The following is a 24,481-nucleotide window of genomic DNA, read 5'->3' on the forward strand; positions in this document are numbered from 1 at the left end:
TGCTGGATACACTTCACCACCCAGGTACACGTCTCTCAGTCACTGCTGTTTCTACACTTGACACACGTGGAGTCATGCTGCTGTTATACAGTCTTCTGAGACTGATTCCTGACACTCAAGAACAGGCTTTTCGGATTCAACCGTCAGGATGCACACAGCCCTGCCTTGGTTCAGCCTTGCTGCTGGCAGCATCTTGCGACAGAAGTAGACTGTGAGCTCCTGTTCGGACTCCTTGTAAGGGGCATTTAGATTTGACCGACATGAGCGATGAATCTGCAAACATTCATCGACACCTTTCTCCATACAACATTAGGAGCTCCGGACTGCAGGGCTTTCCTATGTTGTAAACTGGTAAATCTAAATTATAGTTCTTCAGGGAGTACCATGGTGTGGAATGAAATTTCACTGTGATGTCTGCATGTCTCTGAGAAGCAATGAGACCCAGACTTTCTACTGTATCATTTCTGAAATTTCAGTTTTGATTCAATGAAGTGATTTATTATCCCAATACAAATGGCGAATTTTTAACCACCACAAACACAAATTATAAGCCTAAATAATAAGATGAGACATTCCAGTGTCAGCCTTTTACGGTTTTCCTTGGTATTTTTGACTGAATTATGTTTTTAACTCTAATGAAATGACATTTGCAAATAGTTTGCTTTGATGTCTTTGTATTTGCTGAAGACACAAATAAGACACTCCATTACCATCTTCTGAAAGTACAGCTTTACTGCTCTCTTAAAAATACTTGAGGTTGGGGTTGGGGATTTAGCTCAGTGGTAGAGCGCTTGCCTAGCAAGCACAAGGCCCTGGGTTCGATCCTCAGCTCAAAAAAAAAAAATACTTGAGGTCATTTTTGCACATGACACTTGCTTCTCCACACTGGCCCACGTATTAGCTCCCGTGGGATTCCAGTTTCCAAGCACTCACGTCCTGTCACCCTACTAGTTTAGGATGTAGCTCTGGTTGTTTCAACACTGGTAAAGACAAGACTCAAACTTCGTTCTTTCTCAGGTAAGTACTTGCCTTCCTCAGCTTTGGCTTTGTCACACAAATCAGAGGCCTAGCTTGCCAACTTCTATCCATACGAACAGTTGAACTTTGGCATTGGATCGAATCTACAGTTCAATGGACAGAGAACTTTAATCTTTACAACACTGTACCTTCCAATGCCTGCATCTGATATTAATCTCTCTATTCATTTAAGTCATCTGTAATAGTCCTTGATAGTTTGTAATTTACCCCTCACTACCTTATATACGTTTTCAGATTCACTGCTTAGTAAGCTGTATTTTTATGCCAATGTCAGATATTTTTAGCTGTGATTTTTTTCATTTTTTTAAATCAAGAGAATGCAATTGACTGTGAATAGAGCACTGTTAAATTTTCATATTAATCCTAATAATTCATCTGTAGGTTTTTTTCAGGTGTTCTGTCAATATATTGATGATCTCATCACTTGGGGAAATAGGTTCTGACATTTCCACCCTAAGGAACACCACACTTTCCTTTTCCTTAGTTTACGGCTATGACCATAAATTCTATCCTAAGGGGTCAGTCTTGAACTACTGCCTTTGCCCAAGCTTTAGAGGGTGTGAGAAACATAAAACACACGCAGAAGGATTCCTAGAAAGTTCTTCCTTTCGGACAAGGGCAAGTGTTCGTGGAAATGAGTTGGTCTTCTATTCCCAACTTGCTAAGACTTTTTTTTTCTAAATTATGCATATAGAATTTTATCAAGTATTTTTATCAATGTCTTGGATTAAACATATTTTCTCTTTTCGTAATTACTATGATGAATTACATATAGTGAATTTAAACAGAATCTGATTTTTGAATTACTAGAATAAATAGGATTTCTTAACTCTTACACTTTGAAATGTATTTAATAGCTTGCTAGATTTAATTAACAAACATCTTCTAAGGAGGCTTGTACACTGGGGTCTTTAATGAAATTAGTTCGCAACTTTTCTTTCTTGCATGGCTCTTGTCGAGTTCTGACATCAGGGTTATGATGGCCTGAGTGAGTGGGAAACTGCCACCCTTCCTACTGGACTGCCCAAAAGAGGGTACCAGCTCCAAGTTAGAGTCTGCACAGTTAGGCTGCACTTGGTGGACTTCCTGGTTGAGAAGCAACCAGCTTTACCACTGTGTAAAATGACTTTACTCTTAAAATGACTGAGCCATTTTTAAAATAAATAGTTATAGGATTGTTTGGTTACATATGTGAAATTGTTATATAAAGCATGTAATTTCCAAACAGTCAATTACAGTATAAACATATAATAACATTCATTTAATCTAATTTTACCTTCAATTACCTAGTTTTTAAAATAAAAAGGTTTAATATTTACTTATGTATCTGTGTATAGCCACACAGGAAAGCCAGATGAGGGTGTTGAATCTCCTGGATCTGGGATTCCATGTGATTGTGAGCTGGGATCGAACTCAGGTCCTCTGCAAGAGAGGTACCCACCCTTCTCTGTGAAGCCATCTTTCTAGCCCCTAGATTCTCAACCGATAGTTATGTTCTCTCAGCTAACTGTGGTTACAATTCCACTGTCTGTTGATTTCCACTGCGGCTGTTGGCTGTTGTGAGGTAAGCCGGAGGGGTTCTTTCTTTCCTATGAACTAAGTTTATTAAAGGCCATTCTGAAGCTCCCCTCCTCCATGTCTCTCAGTCAAGTACACATGTGGCTTCTTTCCATGTTTCCTGTCAATACTACTCCGGTATCACGCAGCTCTGGGTTAGCTTTCCATTTGGATGATTCTCATGGTCACGTCCTTCACTACTGGCCCTGTCACACCTGTTTTGGGAATCCCAGTGAGGTGTGTGGTAGACTATCCTGCCTCATCCTTGGGGTTCTGAAATTCCATGTTCTTTTTTCTGCTTTTGGTCTTTCTATGCTACATTCTTCATAATTTCTTAAGTTCAGTTTTACAATTCATTAGTTTTATTCTCAACTCTGTCAAATGTGATATTAAACCTGCCCACGGAAAATTTAATTTCTATTTTTATTTATATAAAGGTGACTTAGCATTTCTTCAGATTTTCTTGATCTTTAATCTATTTCTCATCTTTTCTTCTACCTCTTCTGTAATTTAACAAACATAATTCAACACCAATTTCATAATCCAAATACCCAAATTCTGATTTTACTTGGTTTTGTGTACAGCTTCTTGTATAACGTTACATAAAGTTTTTTTTTTAATTGTGTGTTGCTTATTTTCTTGGAGATGTTATTAATTTGAAGCTTTTTAAGTTTTTGACTTTTTTCTGGTGTTCCTATTAACTGGACCTCGATGCTGCCATCCTGGTTTTCTGTTTATATTAGCCTCCTTTGAACTTTCCCATCTGTTTATCAGAAAAAACAAACAAACAAACAAAAAAACCAAAAAGGTTTCAATTGTAGATGCCAGATTTGGGGCTTAAACTAGTGCTTTTATGAAAGTCTACTAATTTTTTACTTTATAGTTTAAATTCCTAAGGCCATTTAATAGGCAAGCACTTGTTTTTCCCTGCAATGGGTTTGCTCTTTTCACTTCAGACAATCGATTCCAGGTCTTTCTGCAGACTGTGGTACACGTGCGCCTCTGCGTCTCTCTGCCTTGAATGACAGACACAGACTTCCTCTGGGGTCAGGTCTCCTCTCAGTGCTCACTGCTCCTCACGGGTTTGAACAACAGGCTGGTCAACTCAAGTGAGGTGTTGATTTCTGCATCAGAACCCTGACGGAGTTTTCTAGAACACCTGTGCCTTGTGGAGGGAGTGAAGGGCTGATCTGCAAGAGGAGAGGGTATGTTGGCTGGAACCCCACAAGAGAAGAGGTGAGCTGGGAGCCCAATACCTCCTTTTGTTTCCTAACAGAGCAGGAGGTACGCGACGCTGCGTGTGCAGAATTCCTGGCTAGTCACCTTGCTGAGAAAGTTGCCCCCTTTCCCAGTACTGAATTATGCCCACTCCAGATCTGGCACCACCTTAAGAGACTATTTTCTTTCTCTTTAGGAGGAGATCTGGTCAACTGTGCATCTCTTAAGCAAATATTACTGCGGTTTTGGTTTCTGAGCTTTGAAAAGGAAAATCAAGTGGAAAATTCTCTGTATGGACTAGCTAGGATGGGGACTCAGGGTGACGGGGTGGGATGGTCCAGCTGTCCACCACGACAATCCGTGCCTAGTCTCCGGGGATTCACTGGAGACCTACAGCCTGCCCCGGGGCTCCCGAGGGCTCTTCCCCATACCAGCACATGCTCTATGTTGTTCTCTTTTCTGCCTGAGTTATCACTTCACTGCTCAGGGCTGTTTTTCAGTAGGAGTCCATCTTTCTGTCTGCCAGATGTCATTTCCCTCTACTAGGGTTGCTGCTGATTTAGTCCCATTTCTACAGTGTCCCAGGCATTGAGTGGGAATTCCAAACAGGAGAGGAGGAAGTGCCTGAGATCAACCTGGCCCCTGAGCAAGCGTTCTCCCAACGTATAAAATGCAGACATAGACCCTGTGTCCTCATACGTGACGATACAGTAAGATATTTAACATTCTGATACAACAGAAGATTATTAAACCCCAAGAACTTGTCACAGAAGAGTTACAAAACATCCTCCCTGGTACCCGTGCTCCCGGAAAGCCCTGTGCCCGAGTGCCATCACTTCCCCCGCCCACTGACCTTTCTCTATCTGGGCATGCGTTTTATGGAGCGTCCCAGGACACTGAGTGAACATCTTTCCCTCCCAAACTCTCCTGCCTCACAGATGTGCAGGGGATGAGTCTCAGTTCCACAGACACATCTACCAGCTCAGAGTGATTTTTATCTTCCAGCAGAGCTTTGGAACTAGCAAAGGCTGTTCTGTTCCCAGCTCACGGGCTGCTCGTGAAACCAACAAAGCCTAGTCTTCATGAGTTTGCTTTTAGGACACAAACAGGGCAGCTTATGCATTTTTAATGCCCCAGACAACATTAATACCAATTTGTAGGGCCAAGGAAGAGAATTAAAACTCTTCTTCACCGAATGCTTCCCCTCTCTGATGACAGAGCTCATGCACTTCATTAGGCACTGATTCAATCAGGGTATCACTTGCTGTCCAATCCAGTCTACCTATTTCTGGAAGAAGGCACAGTGTATTTAGCAAGTGTGAGTTCCCTTCACAGAGTCTAAGGTCATTTATTGTGAAGCCTCCTGATTGGCTTTCTTGGCTTATTCATTTTCTTTCAATTTAGGCATCTCTTTATTTGTCTTTTAATTTGTTTACTTCATATATGTGTGTGTATGTATGTATATATATATATATACATACACATACATACATACTAGGGACCAATGGAGCATGGTCTTCTTTTCTTCTAGAATCCCTTTGACATGCACTACTCCATGCTTTGGCCCCCTCCCCCTTAAATATCCACACTCAGGGCCAACAAGAACCTTATCACACATGTCGGTGGTGCCTGAACAAAAGGCTTTCTCTCTCTTTTTCTCACTTGATTTTGTTTCCTAATGGCTTCTTTGAAACCCACTGCTCATCTTCCCCTCCCCAATCTCCACAGAAAGCTTTAGAGAAACGTTCTTACTTGGATTATTGTGACCAGAGGATACAAGTTGAGAGTCCTGAAAAAACAAGAAATAACAATTAATATTCTTATTTTCATTTTCCAAACCACAGCTGAATACGTGATACATTACACGTTATTTAGAACCAAGTCCCACTCAAAACTCTGCCAGCTACTGTCAAGAGAAACATTTACATGAGCATGCTTGTTCAGAAGTTCTGGGAGTAGAGTTGACAATCGCAGTCATTTTTCAATACTGAATTGTTATTCTGCTTCATTGAGGTGATAATTCACATCATACAAAACAAACATCCGGGAAACAAGAAATTCTGTGGCTTGTGGTACTTTCATGGTGTTGTATGACTACCACTGCTCCCTGGGTGCAGCACATCTGTCACTCAAACACCAAAGTCCTCGCCCTTCAAGCAGCATCTCCCTAGCCCCCTTCCCCTGTCCCCTCAGCTCCTAGCAACCGACCCGTTTCCATCTGTGTCTACAGACTTTCCTACTCTGGTATCTCATATACACAGAACCTTACAACAGGGGCCTTGGGAGTCTGGCTTCTTCAGTTGGAATGCCGCATTGGGAGTTCATTCTTGTTGGCGCTGGTATTGGTAGCCATCTCTTGCCTCCCTTTCTCCAACGCACCCTCCGTCATCTTCCTTTCTTCTTTGCTTCTTTCTTTGCCAAGGTCTTGCTATACCATCTCTGCTGGCCTGGAGCTCATAGTCCTCCTGCTTCAGGCTTCTGAGTGCTAGGATGATAGGTATGTGCTAGGGTGCATTTTTACGGATGAATACTATTGGGCACCTGCTGATAAGCGGATGGTGTCTGTATTTTGTGAGTTGTGCTGCTGTTGACATGCACGTAGGACACACACAGCTCCTGTTTTAAATCCTCCCCTGCACGTACCTAGAGGTAGAATTTGGGGTCTTAGGAAACTCTCTGCAAACTTTTTGAGAAGCACAAATGGTTTCCAGTGGTGGCAAAGGCCCTTCATTCCTCTCAGAAATGTATGAAGGCTCCGATCCCTCAACATCTTTGCCAGCACCTGTTATTTTCAATTGATCTTTTTTTGTAGTCATCTTTGTATGGGCAGAATGTATCTCATTGTGCTTTTTATTTGTATTTGTCTAAAAACTAAAGAAGCTACACATTTCTCCACATAGTTGATGACAATTTTCATTTTTAAAGAAATACCTATTTAGATAATCCATCATTTTAATGAAGTTATTTATCTGTTTGTTATTGAGCTGAAAGAGTCCCTCACGAAGTTGATCCTGCATCTTTACTGGATATATGGTCTGCCAATAATTTCCCCCTTTTTCTAGTCTTTTTCCTATTAACAATAATGTCCTCTGATGCATAAAGCTTTTACATTTTTAAATGTATTTGAGTTTTCTTTTGTTATTCATACTTTGGGGCTTGCATCTTAGAATCTATCACCAAACCCAAGGTTGTGCAGATATAACCTTGTGTTTTCTCCTATGAAATTTATGGCCTTAGTTCCCAGATTTAGTCACTGATACATTACATTAATGTCTTCCATCTTAACTCATTTGCCTCAGAATGTGCCCTACTTCTAATACCTCTCCAGACGAGGGCTGCCAGCCCCATCTTGACTGGACACACTCTACTGAGCAACGGTGGTCATCTCATTGTGAGGGACACAAAGGTTATTATGCATAATCTTTTACCTGCAAGCGCATAAACCCAGTATTACTCTGTATGTTAGATTTAGTCACTACTCAGGTAAATAGAGACTGAATCTGATTTTATTTGTATTAAAATGAAATGTGAACTTCTGTCTTGAGAATTTAAATTTTCTTTCTTTGCAAAATTGTTTTTTTTTTAACATAAACTATAAGGGTGAGTTACAGAAGAATAAACTGAGATGGTAAGAGTGTAAATAAAATGTGTAGCAGTACATAAAAATCTAAAACTCCTATATAATTCTGATATGTGGAATAAAAATCTAGTGAAATCTAATTAACTACTAATATATGACTTGATGTGTTTCTACAGAATTTTGCTCTAAGAATGTGGCTGCTAGCAGGGGCGTCATTTAATAGGACCAGTGGCATTTAAACCCAAGTAATAATGTCTGTTTTAGAAAGGAACCCCTCTGGAGTAGTATGGAATGAGCCAGGCTGTTGGGTAGGAGCTGTGTAGCCTGAGTCACACAGAAGCCCAAGGAACTTTTCTTAGTACAATGAGCTATTTGCCTTCAGAGAAGAGGAACAAGTTTAGTTCTTACTCTGAAACTCGGTTTTTTGGAAAACTACTGCGTGAAGATGAAATAAACAAAGCACTCTTGAAGTACTGGGCTGAAACTTAATCTGCAAAATGACTTTGGCCTACTTTGGGTAGATTCTGTAATAATAAAAAAAGTCCACAATTAAAGACTCCAGATGGGTTGGTGAGCTTTTCTTTTCCAATTAAGTTGGAGTTTATATACGGACACAAGTTTGTTTTAGCGTGAAAACATTTTGAGCCTCAGTCAGCTTCCCTATGCTGTGTGTAGGCTGTGGCTCCAGGCGGAGGAGACTCACCATCAATGGACAAGGATGGTAACTGGCATAGATTTCAGCACTCAGCTCACGCTTCTAAAAACAGAGCAGTGAGGCCTTTTCGGATTGTCTGCCCACACTAATGGGAACAGAACGTTTGTTTGCTGATGTATCCTGTAACTTGCATGATTGCTGTTGGCATCCACTCTTTTTAAGCAGAGAAATGGGATGAGCTCACAGTTGACCTGAATCATCATTCCTACATCCTAGAAGATCAAATTTTATTTAAAAAAAAAAACCCCATCTGACTAATGACTTATTATTTCATTTTGCATGTGGAGAGAAAGAAAAACAGAATATGCTTAAAATAATTGCTAGTAAAAACATCACCACAGAAATCTGTATAGAAACGAGATGAATAAACTCAGACTTTGTTCTTACTGTGCTAATGTCTTCTGGGTGGTGGTGTACTGACTATGAGATATTAGCTCAAAAAATACTAACTTGATGAACTCCAATATTCTCAAGATTGCCATTCTTGGGATAGAAATGAAATCTCATTTTTCTTTTTCATTTCTCTCTCTCTCTCTCTCTCTCTCTCTCTCTCTCTCTCTCTCTCTCTCTCTCTCTCTCTGTGTGTGTGTGTGTGTGTGTGTGTGTGTGTGTGTGTGTTGATGAATTCTGGGAGTCTGTTCTCACTTTCTGCCGTGTTTCTCTTGTTCATACTTCTGCACTACATATGCCAGGCTAGCTGGCCCCCGAGCTTCTGCGAACATCCTTGTCTCCACTCTCTGTTTTGTCCTACGAGTGCTGGGGTTACAGATGCTTGATATTGATCCGGCTTTTAAGGTGGGGTCTGGAGATCTAGAAGCAGGCCACCAGACTTGCACATCAAGCACTTTTACATAGAGCCATCTCCCTGGCCCTTATCATCACTCTTAACGACAGCTGGCCCAGCATGTCGTTAGTCTGCTCTTGGAGGCATTCGTTTCTTTAAGAAAACACAGGACGCTGTCTTAACCCTAATAAACTATCTGCTACCCTTCCCTGTCCAGTTAGCTGTGAAATCCCAGAGGCCTCCACTGTGTGCAGACTGTTCCTTCTTCAGGGAGCCAGGCCTGGCTGGGTCACAGCAGAGGGAGATAACCTCGTTCTCCAAAGGGCCCAGAAGCTGACGTCCTTTCCACTTTGGTGTACATGCCAACTATCCAGACACCAACATGCTTGTCGCTCCTGCCTCAAAGCTTCTTCCATCTTCTGTTAGCAAATGCCTGGGGAGTGCCAGGTCCTGCTGTGTACTGTCGTTTTCACCTCCTCCCTGACCTTTCTCTGGTCGGCTACTTCTAGATTATCCCAGTGAGTTCAGTGGGTCAAGAGTGGAGGGGGCAGAGGAATGATTCCAACTCTGGCTCCAAGTGATGTCAAGATGCTGTCTGAGGGCTTCCACCTGTGTGGTCCATCCAAGTCCCCTCTGAGGACATAGGTCTCACTCCCTTCTGTAACTCAAAGGTGTCTTGCTCTCTGAGACCTTCCTAACTCTCAGGGAGACATGGTTGCTTCTTTGTTTTGTTTTCATGTGAGATTTTTAAAGGGAAAACTATATTGAGGTATAAATGCACATATGTAAAAAGACAATTGATATTGTCAAAAATATCTTACTTTTATGAGTGTTTTAATCCAAGCATGGCTCTGTAATAAATAATAAAGAGTTCAGAGATCTAGAAAAACTAATTGCTGTCATCTCATATCAGGACATTCCTCAAGTTTATGTGTTGTTTCTAGCTTGTCAGGGTCACACTTCAAATGTGTTATTCTGAGGGTCAAGTGCACAGTGTGGAGGGGTCAGCCTTCTTGACTTTAAGGAATGACCATATCTGGGAACTTATTTTGAAGTTCCAACACCAGAACTATTATTTGGCATCTTGGGAATCCTGAAACCCCTTAAATGTGGTATTTAACTCATAAATAAAAAAATTGTAATTTTGCTCAAGACAGAAACAATTAGGCACATTCAGGAGATCCCTTGAATGAAGTCCTGTAATGAATAACATGTTTCATAAAATGTACCATGTCATTCAAATCAAATGAGGCCACATCAGCACATGTACCACTGTGATGGTTAATTATCAACTTGATTAGACTGAGAAGCACCTAAGAGATTAGCAAAACACATTGCTGGCTGTGTCTCCGAAGCATTTCCAGGAGTATTTGGACCATGAAGCTCTGACTTGTAGAGGGATTAATTCCTTGACAGATGAACAACATGGTGGAATTATTGGGAAGTGGTGATGGGTACGAGATATTAGGTCACTGAGCACATTCACTGGACCATATCTTTCATGTATCCCCTTCCCTCTGCTTCCTGCCACTATGATAAGAACTGCTCTGCTCACAAGGCCTTTCCCTCCACAATGGATGGAATCCTCTGAAGCTGTGAGCCTACACCACCCTTTCCCCTTACCCTGTTTCTGGTAGTGTGGTCACAGTACTGAGAAAAGAACTACTCTAACTACCAAGAAAGGAAACCTTTGTAATTAGCAGTAAGATGCCATTGACTATAAAACAAAAACCAATTTTAGGCCTCTTGAAACAAGATGCTTCAATCAATGAAATATGAAGTTTTCCCAGCTATGGTTCTGGAAGAAGGTAGGACTCATACTGGTATGGTGAGGGCAATTTCTTTTTTAAACATTTTACTTGTATTATTTTTAAAAATGAGGTCTATGTGTGTGTGTGTGTGTGTGGTTTGTGTACGTAAGTGCAGGTGCCAATGGAGACCAGAGGAGGAGATCAGAGGCCCTGGAGCTGTGAGCTGTCTGGCGTGTGAAGTCCTGTCTCTGGAAGAGCAGCACGTGCTCTTCATGCTGTGCCATCTCTCCAGCCCTTGCTGAGGGTGGGTCTTAAAGACAATAGCTTTGTTCAACTTTCTGAAGATGACTCCACTCACATTTCTCCTTGTTTATGAGTTCATCATGAGAATTACCCAAAGCTAGAAATGGAAAAATTTTGTATTTTCAGATGGCTCTTGAAGCTAATTACCACGGGAAACATTGGTAGGTTTCTGTTCACGCAGCAGTCATTTTAATTTCCTTAAAATAAATTGATCGATTGATTGTGTGTGTGTGTGTGTGTGTGTGTGTGTGTGTGTGTGTGAAGGTCAGAGGATAACTTGTATGAATCAGTTTTCTTCTTCTACAAATGTGAGTCATGGGGATAGAACTCAGGTCCTCAGGCTTGGCAGCAAGTGCCAGTGCCTGCCGAGGCATTCTGCGCCTATAAGGCTTACGTTGACAAAATATGATTTACAGTTCATTGAAATATTTCTTTTTTTGAAGTAATGTGAACCACAAAGCTTTAGTGCAAATATTGCTTTGGAGTTGTGAGGCGTGCCAGCAACTCAGAGGAGACGTGAGACAAACTGGCCGACTGCAGGCTCTTCCTTCCCTTCACACTTGCTGGCCCTCATTCGCCTTCTGCTGAATTAAGAGGAAGGCAGTCAATTCTCATTCCTGTAATGATGTTAGAATTCTGTAGAAGGCTTTGAAAAGCCACTCAGCGAGACTAGTTCCAGACGAGGGCTGATGCACCAGATTCTTCATCACTCCGGACCACGTGACATCTCCCAAGATGCCCCGGGGTTCAGGCGTGCATCCCTATCCAGAAAGGAAGGCACACCGCACTTGTCGGCTCTTTATTTGCATTTCAAGTTAGGAGATTGCTGCAAAACGCAGGGGAAAGGGGCAGCGCGGATTCATTTTCTTCTCTCTTGGCTGAAATACCTGGTAATGAATGGCAGCCAATTTACAGGAGTCACGCATTGTTTTCTTTACCAAATCCAATTACTTTTGAGATTTGAGGAATGAGGCAGAAATGCCGGGCTGTGTTTGTCTAGGGAACTGTGAGCCCAAATCAAGTCCCCAGAGGACAGAACGAAAAGCTAAGTTCATTATCAACTGACTTTGCTTTAGCATATATCTTTTGATACTTAGACAAAAATGAAAAAAATTCTCAGAAGTGTTTAGCTAATTAAATTAGTGACACTGGAAACTCAGAATGGGCAGTAAAATCGACTTTTCCTTTTGTGAGAGCAAATGACACCCTTAATCTTAATAAGGTCTTAATTCCATTATTTATTAGTCGTTTTGAAGATTTTTTTTTTTTTACCCCTCAAATTCCATAAGCAGTTCTAGCTCAATAATGCAAACACTGATAGTCTAATCAATCAGCTGCGCTGTCCAGCTGTCAGGAAATTAATTAGCCGAGATAAGGGTAGGGAGAGATGCACTCTAGGACTGGCGGCCAGCACAGCCAGTGGGGATGCACCTGCCTCCCTGGGCGCGGCTGTGGACTCCACTCCAGCACCTTGACAGGGGACGTGCCCTCTACTGTAAACCCTAACGACTGTCTTTGAAACAGGCAGAATCCTGGCACCCTCCAAGACAGTGATGCTGTTCATTCCACGGCCCAGCGAATGTGCCACCTCACAGGGGAAAAAGGCTGCTGAAGATTCAATTCAGCTAATGATTCTAAAGTCGGGGCTTCTTCAGGGAAGCCAATATCATCTCAAGATTCCTGATAAGACAAAGGAGGAGGTTAGAGGAAGTCAGAGAAGCCAAGACAAGCAGAGGTCAGCGTGAAAGGAGCCCTTAGCAAGGAAGGTTCCAGAAGCAGGCAAAGGAAGAAACAAAGTTGTCCTTGGAGACTTCCTAAAGGTGAACCTGACCACCTCAAGGCTCTGCCCCACAGAGTAGCGAGAGACTCCAAACAAACAAACAATCCTAAGGGTGGGTCCCATGCAACCCCTACAGAGCTCCTAAATAGGATAGTTTCCACTCATGTTTGAAATTCGCTGCCTTTTCATTAAGTAATAGTTTTTTCTCAGTAAAAATAAATCCGATAACTTCTAGCTATTTGTTTTAAAATGTGAGTTTTTCACAGGTGTATCATCATATGTTAGATCATTGGAACAGGTTCATTTTGTGAATGTGAGTGCACTTTTTGTCTTGTGTTTCCATGACCACTCCAGGCTCCGGAAACCACCATTCTGTCTTCAGATTCTGTAAGTCTGACTATGTTAGAGTCTACACTGAAGTAGAATCATAAGTGGTAGCACAGTATTTTTCTTCCAGTTTCTGCTTATTTCATTTAGCACTCACACATACATATACATATATATTTATACACACAAATACACATATACATGATAGATCTTATATAAATGCACCATGTATCTGATATATATGACATACATGTATACATGTCATATATGTGCTATGTATAAATGATATGTAGCATAATATACCAGAAATAAAACTGTAGTTAATATTATATTGACTGTATCATACACTGAAAATTTGCTAAGAAGGCAGATCATGTGTGTGCGTGCGTGCGTGCGTGCGTGCGTGTGAGTGTGTGTGTGTCTGAATAGTGAGACCTAAAATAAATTCAAATGTTGACACATGGGACATCTCAAATTCCTGGGAGAAAAATGGGCTAATGTGTTCACAGTGCTACAGTAATTTCCTAACTGCTACAAAGATGAGAGCTATAGTCCCAATTCCCACCATCCACAGTTCTTAAAAAGCTAAAAAACATGTTAAAATTAGAATAGAGACCATTGTTATAATGTTGGAAAATGGAGGATTTTTCTTCCCTCTGACAGAAAAATTAAACACTTTTCTAGATAAAAGGCACATAAATAAAGTTATAAAATGATTCCATTATATGCACTAGACAAATGAATAAGATAAAAGAAGTTACTACAAATCATTTTTATGAAGTGGCAATAGATGTGAATGGGCAATCCACAAGGGAAAAATAGTCATTGCTAAAGCTAGAAGTAATTGGGGAAATGCAAATTAAAACAATGAGATATCAACTTTTCATCCATCATACAGGCACAATGATAAAACCTTGGATAGTATTAATCATTGGCTAGGAAACATAAAAGGATTTCCTGAAACACAGCCAACTATAAATGTGGTTTCCAGTGACTCCATATCATAATTTCTGTCCTTACTGGGGACAATCAATGGCAGGCACACAAAGGGACATTCACAAAGAGTGCTTGTTGTACTGGTGTTTGTGGTAACAGATCATAAACAATCTGTCTACCACTGTGAATGGAGTAAATAAATCAAGGCAAATCCACACTACCCAATATCTCGATACTGCCCACAGTCACTCAGGAAGTCTTCCAAGTACACTTTATCAAGGGAAACAGAATCAGCTCTCAGGAGGCTGAGGTCGTGGCTCAGTGGGAGAGTGTTTGCCTAGCAGGTGTGAGGCCTTGGGTTTGATTCTTTGCAAGAAAGAAAGAAGGAAGGAAGGGAGAAAGGGAGGGATGGAGGGAGGAAGGAGGAAGTGAAGGAGAAAGGAAGAAAGGAAAGAAGGAAGAGAGGGAAGGAGAGAGAGGGAAAGGGAGAGGGAGGGAAAGAGAGAGCAGCAGAAGTCTAATTCTTAAAACAGAATTTATCGTTTTAGTGATGGCAACGGACGATTATTTCAGTAATTCACCCTAGAAGGTTGTGGTATTTCTGTAGAAAACAGACTGGCTGGGGATGTCACTGACTTTCCTACTTTCCTTTCTTTTTACCTGTATAATTTGATCTTTGACAGTGAGTACTTAGCTACATGTCAGTTACATGGCTAGGAAAGTTATGGAAAGCTTATTGGACTCAGGTATACTTTAAGTGTGTCTTGTGGCTGAGTTCCTTTAGAAGATATAGACATCCCTTTTAAATCTTAGGAAATTGTATGCTGTAAAAGGATAGACAGAGAAGTTAAATACTACATGCCTCTAATTCTAAGGCATTCATTTTAAGATCAACCATTAAAAACAGCTATCTGGTGTGTGGGGGGAGGGGGCATAGGACCTCACTGAATGTATGAAATGATTGCAAGATGCTTCTTGATCTCACAAACATGTAGATAAGTGGTTCTCAACCTGGGGTTCAAACGACCCTTTTGCAGGTCACCCAAGACTATCGGAAAACACAGATATTTACATTGCAATTCATAACAGCATCAAAATTACAGTTATGAAGTAGCGAACAAAAATAGTTTTATGGTTGGGTGTCATCACAACATGAGGAGTTATATTAAATAGTCGCAACATTAGGAAGGCTGGGAACCACTGACTTAGATAAAACAACAATTTGCAAAATATGTGAGGTCACAAGCTTGATACCCACCTCAGTGAACACATACATGCTTACAAATTACGGAAGGCCAGGATCACATGCCGTTGGCAGATGCGTTTACAGGGGAAAAGATTATGAAGGGCCAACATACCACCTGTTACAAATGTCCACACAAGCATAGGGCTACAAGTGCTCACCTTATTTGGGAACGGAAACTTGCTTGGTTCCACTTTGCCAGGAGCTTGAATAGCAGAAAGAGGAGGAAGCCAGGTCATCTCCTAAAGGTGGGATGAAAAACAGTCTTTTCAAACCGAGTCCTCACCATCAAAAGCACGCAGAGTATACCACATGGCCATGCTTCAGAGGGCACGAAAGGATGGGAGTTAATAAAGGCTAAGGGGGAATTTTTAAAACAGATTGAAACTCATTCTTATAATGTGTTTCCTAGATTCAAGGCTCTCCTAATACCTTAAAAAGAAAGGACTGCCCCATTTTCGTGGCATACAAAGAAAGGGTCAAATTATTACACAAAATTCACAGGATGTCTCTGAAGGCATGCTTCAGACAGCTGGAATCTTAGTGCTCTTTCTTGGATGAATTGTCTAAACTATTAGAGATAAAGAAGGAATTCCCAACCAGCTCCATAAATCACTGTAGTCTTCATAAGAAATGGGGGGAAATGAGAGAAACAGGCCACATACATGGAGTAAAGAGAGAAATGGTGTCAACTTCACAAGCCAGTATTAAGAACACAACTTGAGCTCAGTGTGCAGTGACCTGCCACACGCTCTTGGACACTGCTTTCTGAGCCAAGGGAGAGGGAGGGGGTCTTAGTGCTCACACTTACTATTTTCCTTCAATTCTAGCTCCTAGAAGACAGCTGCCATCAATAACTCATTAAGGGATTAAATTGACTTCTGATGACCAAGGGAATCAGTATAGTTGGAAAACAGGCCCTGAACCATGCTTCTGAATTGGCCTTCACTTTCAAACCTAAGCAAACCACAGTTGATGTTGTAAAAAGAAGAGTAAGACATTTGCTGTGGGAGGGAGGGAGGTTGTGTCCTTACCAACCTTTGGTAGGCACGGTGTTGAGAAACGATAGTTCAGGGTTTGGGACACCAAAGGAGGGTCTTGTGGTTTCTTCTCCCAAGAACCCTCTTCTGAAGAACCTCGGGGGTGGGTGGGTGCAGAATTCATACAAGAGCCAAGCGAGAGTGAGTACTCTACACACCCAGTAAGCATTAATGGACCTCCACCATCTCCCCCCACGACACATGTGCCACAGGCTGGAGGGTTTAGCAATAAGCTTTCCACATGTCCCTTCTCCAGCCTGCACACACCAAGTGAGCCCATGTCCTTATCTCCTCCCACTTCTCCTCCGAGGAAGTAGGACTGCTGGGTTTGTACTCAGGGTGGCATCTGACTTCATTCCTGGGATGAAGAATTAGCTCATATCATGTTCATGAGTGGGCCACTTGTTGGGGAAGTGATCAGATCTCTCAGCTATATTTTTGTTCCCCAAGTAAGAAAGCTATCAAGATACAAATGGGTTTTCTTCACTTCCCCTATCATGTTCTTTCTACCAACTGACTCGTCCACAGTACAATCTCTCTGTGTTTTCTTCACAAGTTTTCTCATTTTTCTTTTCACTTAAATTACTGGCTAGGATAAAGTGGGGTCAGATCTTTTACAGTGGAAGCTAGTCATCAATTACAAATACTTGACCTGTTTTTCTTTTTCTCCATTATGAACTGTCTGATGTGTCCCTAAGGCCACCCCAATTACTCAGTAGCTTTCTTTGCAATCAGTTTTTCATTCACACAGTTCAGACTGTGTAATCTTTAGGGCTCAAAATAGATAAATACAATATAAACTAATTACTTATGATACACATCAGACTTCTATGTACATCCCCAACATGTTCAACTTCCCTCCAATTACTGTATGCTGTTTATACACTGGCATGCTATATATGTGTATGTAAGTTGTGTGTCTGATTTGTGTCCTTATAGCTATTGAGTAACTGACATAAGAGGTTAATGAACTATAAATGATTCAACTTTCTTAAGGACATGTTCTACAAATAGCTTCTCACAAGTGACACTTTCAGAATTTATTACACAGTTCACCCAAGACAGAGCTAGCAGACAAGCTTTAAGAAAGTGTGAAGCTGTGATCCCTAAGGGAAGGAACAGCGTCCTCCTGGTATTTGTATTCTGACCCCTGACCACCCAACTCATTCCCTGCACAACATTTACTGAAGATGTGCAGGCACAGGGCTCAGGACTGAGTTATAAAGTCAGTGTATCAGCCCGGGTAGTATTTATAATCACCATTTCTTCCCGTATCCCAGGTAGGCTTGCAATCTTTCCCTCTCTTCATCCCTTCTCTACCTCCATCCTCTCTATCCATCCACACACTCTTCCACGCATCCTCCATCTGAGCTCACAAACAACATCCACAAGAGGCAGATGTCCCCTCCACATGGCTGGTGTGCTTGTCTTCACTGTAATTCTCCTTTGGGCTTTGCACCCTCAACTCTTCCCTTCATTAGAGGGAAGCCCCGTCATTCTCTCTACCCTATCCCTTTAAAACTGTCCAGTGGCTCCCTCCTGAACGGCTTTCTTCCCTGTCTACCTTTACAAGATCCCCCTGCTGGCTTTTAAGAGCCATCTTGGAGCAGCCCCCAAGCATCTCACACCACCTTCTGGACATGATGTGAGTCTATATCTATTATATTGCTCTGTAACTCAGAATTTAACTCTGAAAAAAAACTAACTTTTTTTTTAAGAGTGAAACTTTTGGTTCTCTCCAGTCCACCCTGAGCAGATTCAGAGTAGGGCAATCTCTCCTTCCTAAAAGCCAGTAAGTCCGTTTTTTTAAAATTTATTATTTTATTTTTAAATTCAATACCTAACACTAACCAGCTATGAGTCAGCTTAGCTGACTTCTCTAAGATCCTCCCAAAGGGTGTGAAGCACTCAGGGCCACTGTAACCTTTACATGAAATCTCCATCCTGGGTCTCTGATCTGCATGGCTGCTAAGGAAAAGGCCCTGTGTGGCAACACACCCCTGAGACGCTGACTTCCCAAGTCCGGGACCTCTAGCTAGCGAGGTCTGTCTTACCCTGGCTCTTGTCTCTTCCATGTTCTTCGGGCACTGCTCCTGTACTCTGTGATTCTCCTTGAGCCTGTTTGGTCCTCACTTTCGAACAACCAACTCTGCTCTACCGTATCTTCGAAAACAATTAGAGGCTCCTGGGTGTCAGTGTTCTCTAAGACAAATCTATGGGTCCTCATGACAATCAAGCCAATCACCTCCCTCTACTGTGTCCTCTCCTCCTCCTGGGATCTACATCCTGCCATCCTCCTTTTAACTTTAATCTGTTCTTCCTCCTGGCTTCTTCCCTTAAGACCGATGGACAATCTTGATCTCTTCTCCAGAATTTATTTCTATATTTCATATCAGTAGCCACTTTTCCTGCTGTTTTTAAAAAATATCATTAAATCATATTTTGCTACAAATCACACACACATACACAGACACAAGAATCTACATAATATTGGGCATACATAGCTTAGGAATAATGAAATGGACCTGTTGTCAGTGCACGAGCTGGCTGTTTGGAACCTGGGGCGTATGCAGGGACACTTAGCTCAGCCTAGGAGGAGGGGACTGGACCTGCCTGAACTGAATCTACCAGGTTGATCTCAATCCCCAGGGGAGTCTTTGCCCTGGAGGAGATGGGAATGGGGGGGGGGGGGGGTGCTGTGGGATGTTCTGTATGGCAAATGTGTTGCTCTGATTGGTCAATAAATAAAACACTGATTGGCCAGTGGCTAGGCAGGAAGTATAGGCGGGACTAACAGAGAGGAGAAAAGAAAAAACAGAAAGGCAGAAGGAGTCACTACCAGCAGCCGCCAGGACAAGCCGCATGTGAAGATGCCGGTAAGCCATGAGCCACATGGCAAGGTATAGATTTGTGGAAATGGATTAATTTAAGCTATAAGAACAGTTAGCAAGAAGCCTGCCACAGCCATACAGTTTGTAAGCAATATAAGTCTCTGTGTTTACTTGTTTGGGTCTGAGCGGCTGTGGGACTGGCGGGCGACAAAGATTTGTCATGACTGTGGGCAAGGCAGAAAAACTCTAGCTACAGGGTGGGCTGGGGGGAAGACGGGGTGGGAGGGTGGGAAGTGGGGGGGGCAGGGGACGGGAGGTGGGAGGACAAGGGAATCTGTGGCTGATATGTAAAATTAAATTAAATTATAAAATAAATAAAAAAGAATAATGAAATGGATCCTGATGAATTCACAACCCACCTTCCTAGACCTTATCACCCACCTTTCAACAGAACCAGCTTTGAGAAAGTTTCTTCCAATGGCCAAGTTCATTGGATTCTCCTGAATGTACATTTCTTCATGAAGCTTTGCCTTAATTATCTCAGTTCCCATGACCTCATCACCTGCCCTCTCAAGCTTCTTTCTTTTTTACTCATCCTTGCTGACACTTCTCCCTGACTATGCCTTGAATGTTTTGTGTTCAGTCTACTTTCTATTCCCCAGCTAGTCCTGTTTATTACTTTGGTTTCAGAAATCATTGATGTATATGTTGCCCAAATATACAGCCAAGGAGTCAACTGCCCACTGTAGGTGTCTACTGAGTTCCTTAACATGGGCAGTCTACAGTCAATTTAAATTCACCATATTTATCCCTGATTTTGCCTCTTCCTCACAAACTTTTTATCTTCTGCATTTTAGGTCTTGGTTGAATGCACCAACATCTCTTAACTATTCCAGCCAGAATCCTTGTAATCATGGAAACTTCCTCTTTTAACATTCCAACTCTCTCCCCAATAAAACACCATCTTACATTAAGGAAACACTTAAAATAGAAAATGTTTTACATGATTTATTTAGCATAGTCTTCTAATAACCCCCAAAGGTAGGACTGATTACTTCTCTAGTTTATAGATGAGGAAACTAAGTCACTAGGAGGCAAACAGACTGCTCAGGTTCACCCACTGCTCACTGCCTCTCAGTGTATATAAAGTTCTACCCAAGGCCCAAGACCCTCTGAGCTCTGTGCACACTGCTGGTCTCACCTAGCCTCTTCCTATCTATAGGGCTGCCTCTCATCCACTATGGTTCCCCCACTTTCAATGAAGCTTTCAGATGCCGAGCCACAGTTTGATCCATCCTTGAGGATATTTGCCCCTCACCTGGGAGTATGTGTGTGTTGGGGGGCAGAGACTGCATCATTTGTTTGATGGTCCAGTAGGTTAATACCAAGCCTATGTGTTCAGGGAATTTTTGAATGCCTGCCAAACTGAAGTATGTATTTTCAGGGTCTCTGTCTTTCCTTCCTTTATGTTTTCTGAGCCACCATGCAAACATGTCATTAGTTTATCCCACTTAATAACTTCTTGTTTTACTCTCTTCTCCTGTTATCAGCCCTTCTTCCACATGGATGCCAAGTGACTCATCCTGTGTGTCAAGGTAGTCAAGGAACTCCACTGCTCCAAAACCTTCCAAGCCACCACAGACACAACAGAAGCACAGTGAGAATGACAAGGACAGATGATGATGGTTCCTCACAGTTTCATGACAGTTCCATGCAAGTTGTCTTATTCATGCCCACCCATCTACTGTGAGGATGATTTCACACTGGAGGGGAGGAAGGTAGAACTTCCATATTTACTCGTTCAATTGGTTCATAAATAGCACAGCTGAAGTGTGGCCCTGTGCTTCCTTACTTCCACTCCACAAGTTTATTTTCATTCTGGTGCCCTTGCCTGCAGCGCTCTCGCCCTCCTACGTGTGAGCTACACAAAGGGACCTGTGCCGGTCTGCGTCCACTTACTACTCTGTAATGCACACAGAAAGGAGACTCTCTTTGCTTCCCAAGCGCCTGTTTTGGATGAGTGCCCATCCCCACACACTGCTGTCCTTCTCACCATCCCCTACAGGTATCTGCCTTTGCTGATACCCCCTTAAACACTGTCACTTGAGAGTTCCTTTCTCAGGCTCTTCCAAAGCATTCACCTTTTCTTCCTCCAATTCTCAGGATCTCTTCTGTGCTATATGTGTATGCATATACACCTCAATCTCTGCCCAAGCTCCCCCTCCTTCCAAGCTGAGTAAAAATCAAACTCAGGAGACACTAATACCTTCTTTCAGGCACATCCATTCTTACTCAACAGAATTAACAAATGGGAACCCTGATAACTGCTCACAAGGGTGCTTAGACACACTGAACTCAACCCTTTAAAGAAGGGGTGTAAGTTCCTTTGAAGCAGAGCTACTTATGTTTGTGTAAAGTAGAGCATTTTACATTGTAGGTGCTCAGTGAGATGAGCTGAATATCCACATGTCAATGCAAACTTACTTGCTAATATTGACCTAAGTACTGCTAAGCATTTCAATGGGATTTATCCAGCTAACAAATCTTATCAAACACATAAATGAGCAGTATAGGTGAGAGTTGCATGAAACATGCAAGTATCAAATAATTTCCAAAGATACTAATTTTTATTTTTATATAAATAGGTTTCTAATGTAATGCAGGTATAAAATGTTTGTATGTATACTGTTCAGTGGCTTTATGAGATACGCTGTGCATTTTATTGAAATGTCTTACTAGGGTTGTCAGGAAAATCAGGGCAAATAGACATCTCTATTTCTTCTGTCACTTACTAGCTCAGCAAGTCACAGCTCAGTCCACCATGGTAGCTTCAAGTTTTGAAGTTTAGTATCAGTTGGATCTCTGTTTGTGATATATTAGCAGCAAAGGGAATGGGAACATCATCCCATGAGTCAGGCACAAAGATTAACTGAGATAAAGGACAAGAGAACATAGCACAGTGTCCCATATCTAAGGATTCATCAAGGGTATCACTGATTACTATCCCGCTCTTTCTGAATTCTTCCTTTTAAAATGAGAAATATAATTTATTTCTGAGCTTCAGCTGTTGGGAGCCTAAGACATAAAAATAGATGTCAAAGTGTGTTTGTTTTTAAAATAACAAAATAAAGTAGCATTCATATGTAATCTATAGTTTGGTTAGTAATTATTTATACAAATTATATGTTCCTAGAGCTGAAGTTATTTAAATCATTGAGATTCCTAAGAGTGATTTGCATTTTATTTTTGGGGAAAGGTCTCTAGGTTTTCAGAAATGTATCTGTGACAAAATAATAGCATTTGATGAAGCAGTAAGACCTGATAGAAAAGCCTGCATTTGAAACTTATGCCTGGTACTGATTTAAAGTGTGAGCAAAGCCGCTCCCCGCCACCCCCGGGTCACATATTACCACTGCTATTGGTTATTCGACATGACCCTATTGCCAAAGACACCATATATTTTCATCAGGAAATCAAGCTGGTGCTCAAGTAGAAGCTTTGCATTACTGACTAGCATTCATGGTGTTACAAGGAACTATACAAACTAACGGATGAGAAAAGTAATCATCAGTCTCACACAGCTACAAACTCTGCAACCTACACCGGCAACATGCCAGCTGGTATGTCCACCGGTGCAACGGTGGTACAAACGTTAGGAGAGTCACCAACCACCTTTCAGGCCTGCTTCCTGAGCTGGAACCCATCCTTGACATTTAATGAGGCCAAGTCCCTGAGACTGGATAGACTATGGGCCTTAAGGGAATGGCTATTATGCTGCTAGATGAACAGAGCAATACAATGACTCCTAATGACACACTGTGGGACCCCAGAGATGCTTCTTGCAGGAAATGGCAGTTAACAGGGAGATATATAACTGGACAATGTGCAGAGAGGGTGAGAGACTTGGGAGCACTCAGCCCTAAATGAAGTGTCCTGATCAACCCCCTCCCCTCAAAGCTTAGAGATCTATGTGGAAGTGGAGGCAGAAATACTGTAAGAACCAGAGGTTGTGTACAACTCCGCAGAAACCATGTTTTCCAGGCACAACAGGGCTAATGCATATGTGAACTCAGAGACTGATAGCATACACAAGACCAGTAAAAGTTCAAACAAGACAAATACCCCAACGTGGAGAAGGGGAAATGGAAGCTACTTGTAACAGATAGCTGAGAGCGAGAGAAAGCGAGGGGGAGAGGGAGAGGGAGGAGAGAGAATATGAATATCAATTGTTTTATCAATCATACTCCAGGGAATGCCTCATGCTCAGTAGCAGCTGACCAACACAAAACGGACTCCATGGATGTGTGTGTGTGTGTGTGTGTGTGTGTGTGTGTGTGTGTGTGTATACGCGTGCACTTTTCTGTTTTTAAGAGAGAAGGAAAGAACATGAAATTGGGTGTGTGGGCGGGAGGAGGATCTGGGAGGAGTTTGGGACAGTAAAATAGGATAGGATAAAATAAATCGTATGAAAATATATTTTGAATCAAGAAATAAAATAATGAATAATGAAAACAAAGGAAGTATTTCTCATTCTTGTCTAATTTTTCTTCAGCTTGCCTCATATTATTTTCTTCATAGAGAAGAATATGGTTTAGTGGCAAGGACAGGGATTCTCACACCCTGCATCGAATGTCTCAACCCCATCCACACTCCTGATACTGAATCAGCCCTTCTTCAATACTTTGCTTTATTTACAGCAAAGCCCCCTTTGCCCATAGGTGATATATATTCTAGGACCCAATAGGGGAAGCCTAAACCTGTATCACAAAGAACTATGTGTACACACACACACACACACACACACACACACACACACACACACATACTATGTCTTGTCTTGTGCATACAACCTGTCATCAAACTATTTTATGACAGAGCCAATGTACATGGACCTGCACAGCTCAAGATCTTGCAGGAAATGGCAGTTAACATGGAGACACATAAATGGACATACCTGCTATATGATACTTGTTTGTGTTCCGACAAATAAAGCTTGCCTGGAGATCAGAGAGTGGAGCTAGCCACTAGTTAACCATAGAGGCCAGGCAGTGGTGGCACGCACCTTTAATCCCAGTACTTGGGAGGAAGAAGCAGGAAGATCAGGAGTTCAAGGCCACAATGGGCTACACAAGATTGAACTAGACTAAGAGAGAAACAGAAGTGGGCGGTGGTGGTGCACGCCTTTAATGACAACACTAGGAAGGTGGAATAGGAATATAAGGCAGATGGAGACAGGATGTCCGTCCCATTCAGTCTGAGGATTCATAGAGGTAAGAAGTCTCTAGTGGCTGCTGCTCTGCTTCTGTGATCTTTCAGCTTTCACCCTCGATATGAGTTTTTATTGTTAAGACTAATTAGGATCACGCTTCACCTGCTGA

The 24,481-nt window shown here is 41.9% G+C and overlaps 1 protein-coding gene across 3 annotated transcripts in view; it reads right to left on the reverse strand.

Moving 5' to 3' along the window:
• Window positions 1–24,481, reverse strand: part of Aff3 (AF4/FMR2 family member 3) — a 481,117-nt gene that overhangs the window by 153,209 nt on the left and 303,427 nt on the right. For all 3 annotated transcript variants that reach the window (XM_037199903.1, XM_028865744.2, XM_028865743.2), the window contains 2 exons: window positions 15,394–15,474; window positions 5,566–5,602 (listed from right to left, as the gene is read on the reverse strand). In XM_037199903.1, coding sequence (XP_037055798.1) covers window positions 5,566–5,602; window positions 15,394–15,474 — 118 coding nt within the window. The remainder of the gene's footprint in view (window positions 1–5,565; window positions 5,603–15,393; window positions 15,475–24,481) is intronic.

This window comes from Peromyscus leucopus, chromosome 16_21 (genome assembly GCF_004664715.2).
Source record: "Peromyscus leucopus breed LL Stock chromosome 16_21, UCI_PerLeu_2.1, whole genome shotgun sequence".
Taxonomy (NCBI): domain Eukaryota; kingdom Metazoa; phylum Chordata; class Mammalia; order Rodentia; family Cricetidae; genus Peromyscus; species Peromyscus leucopus.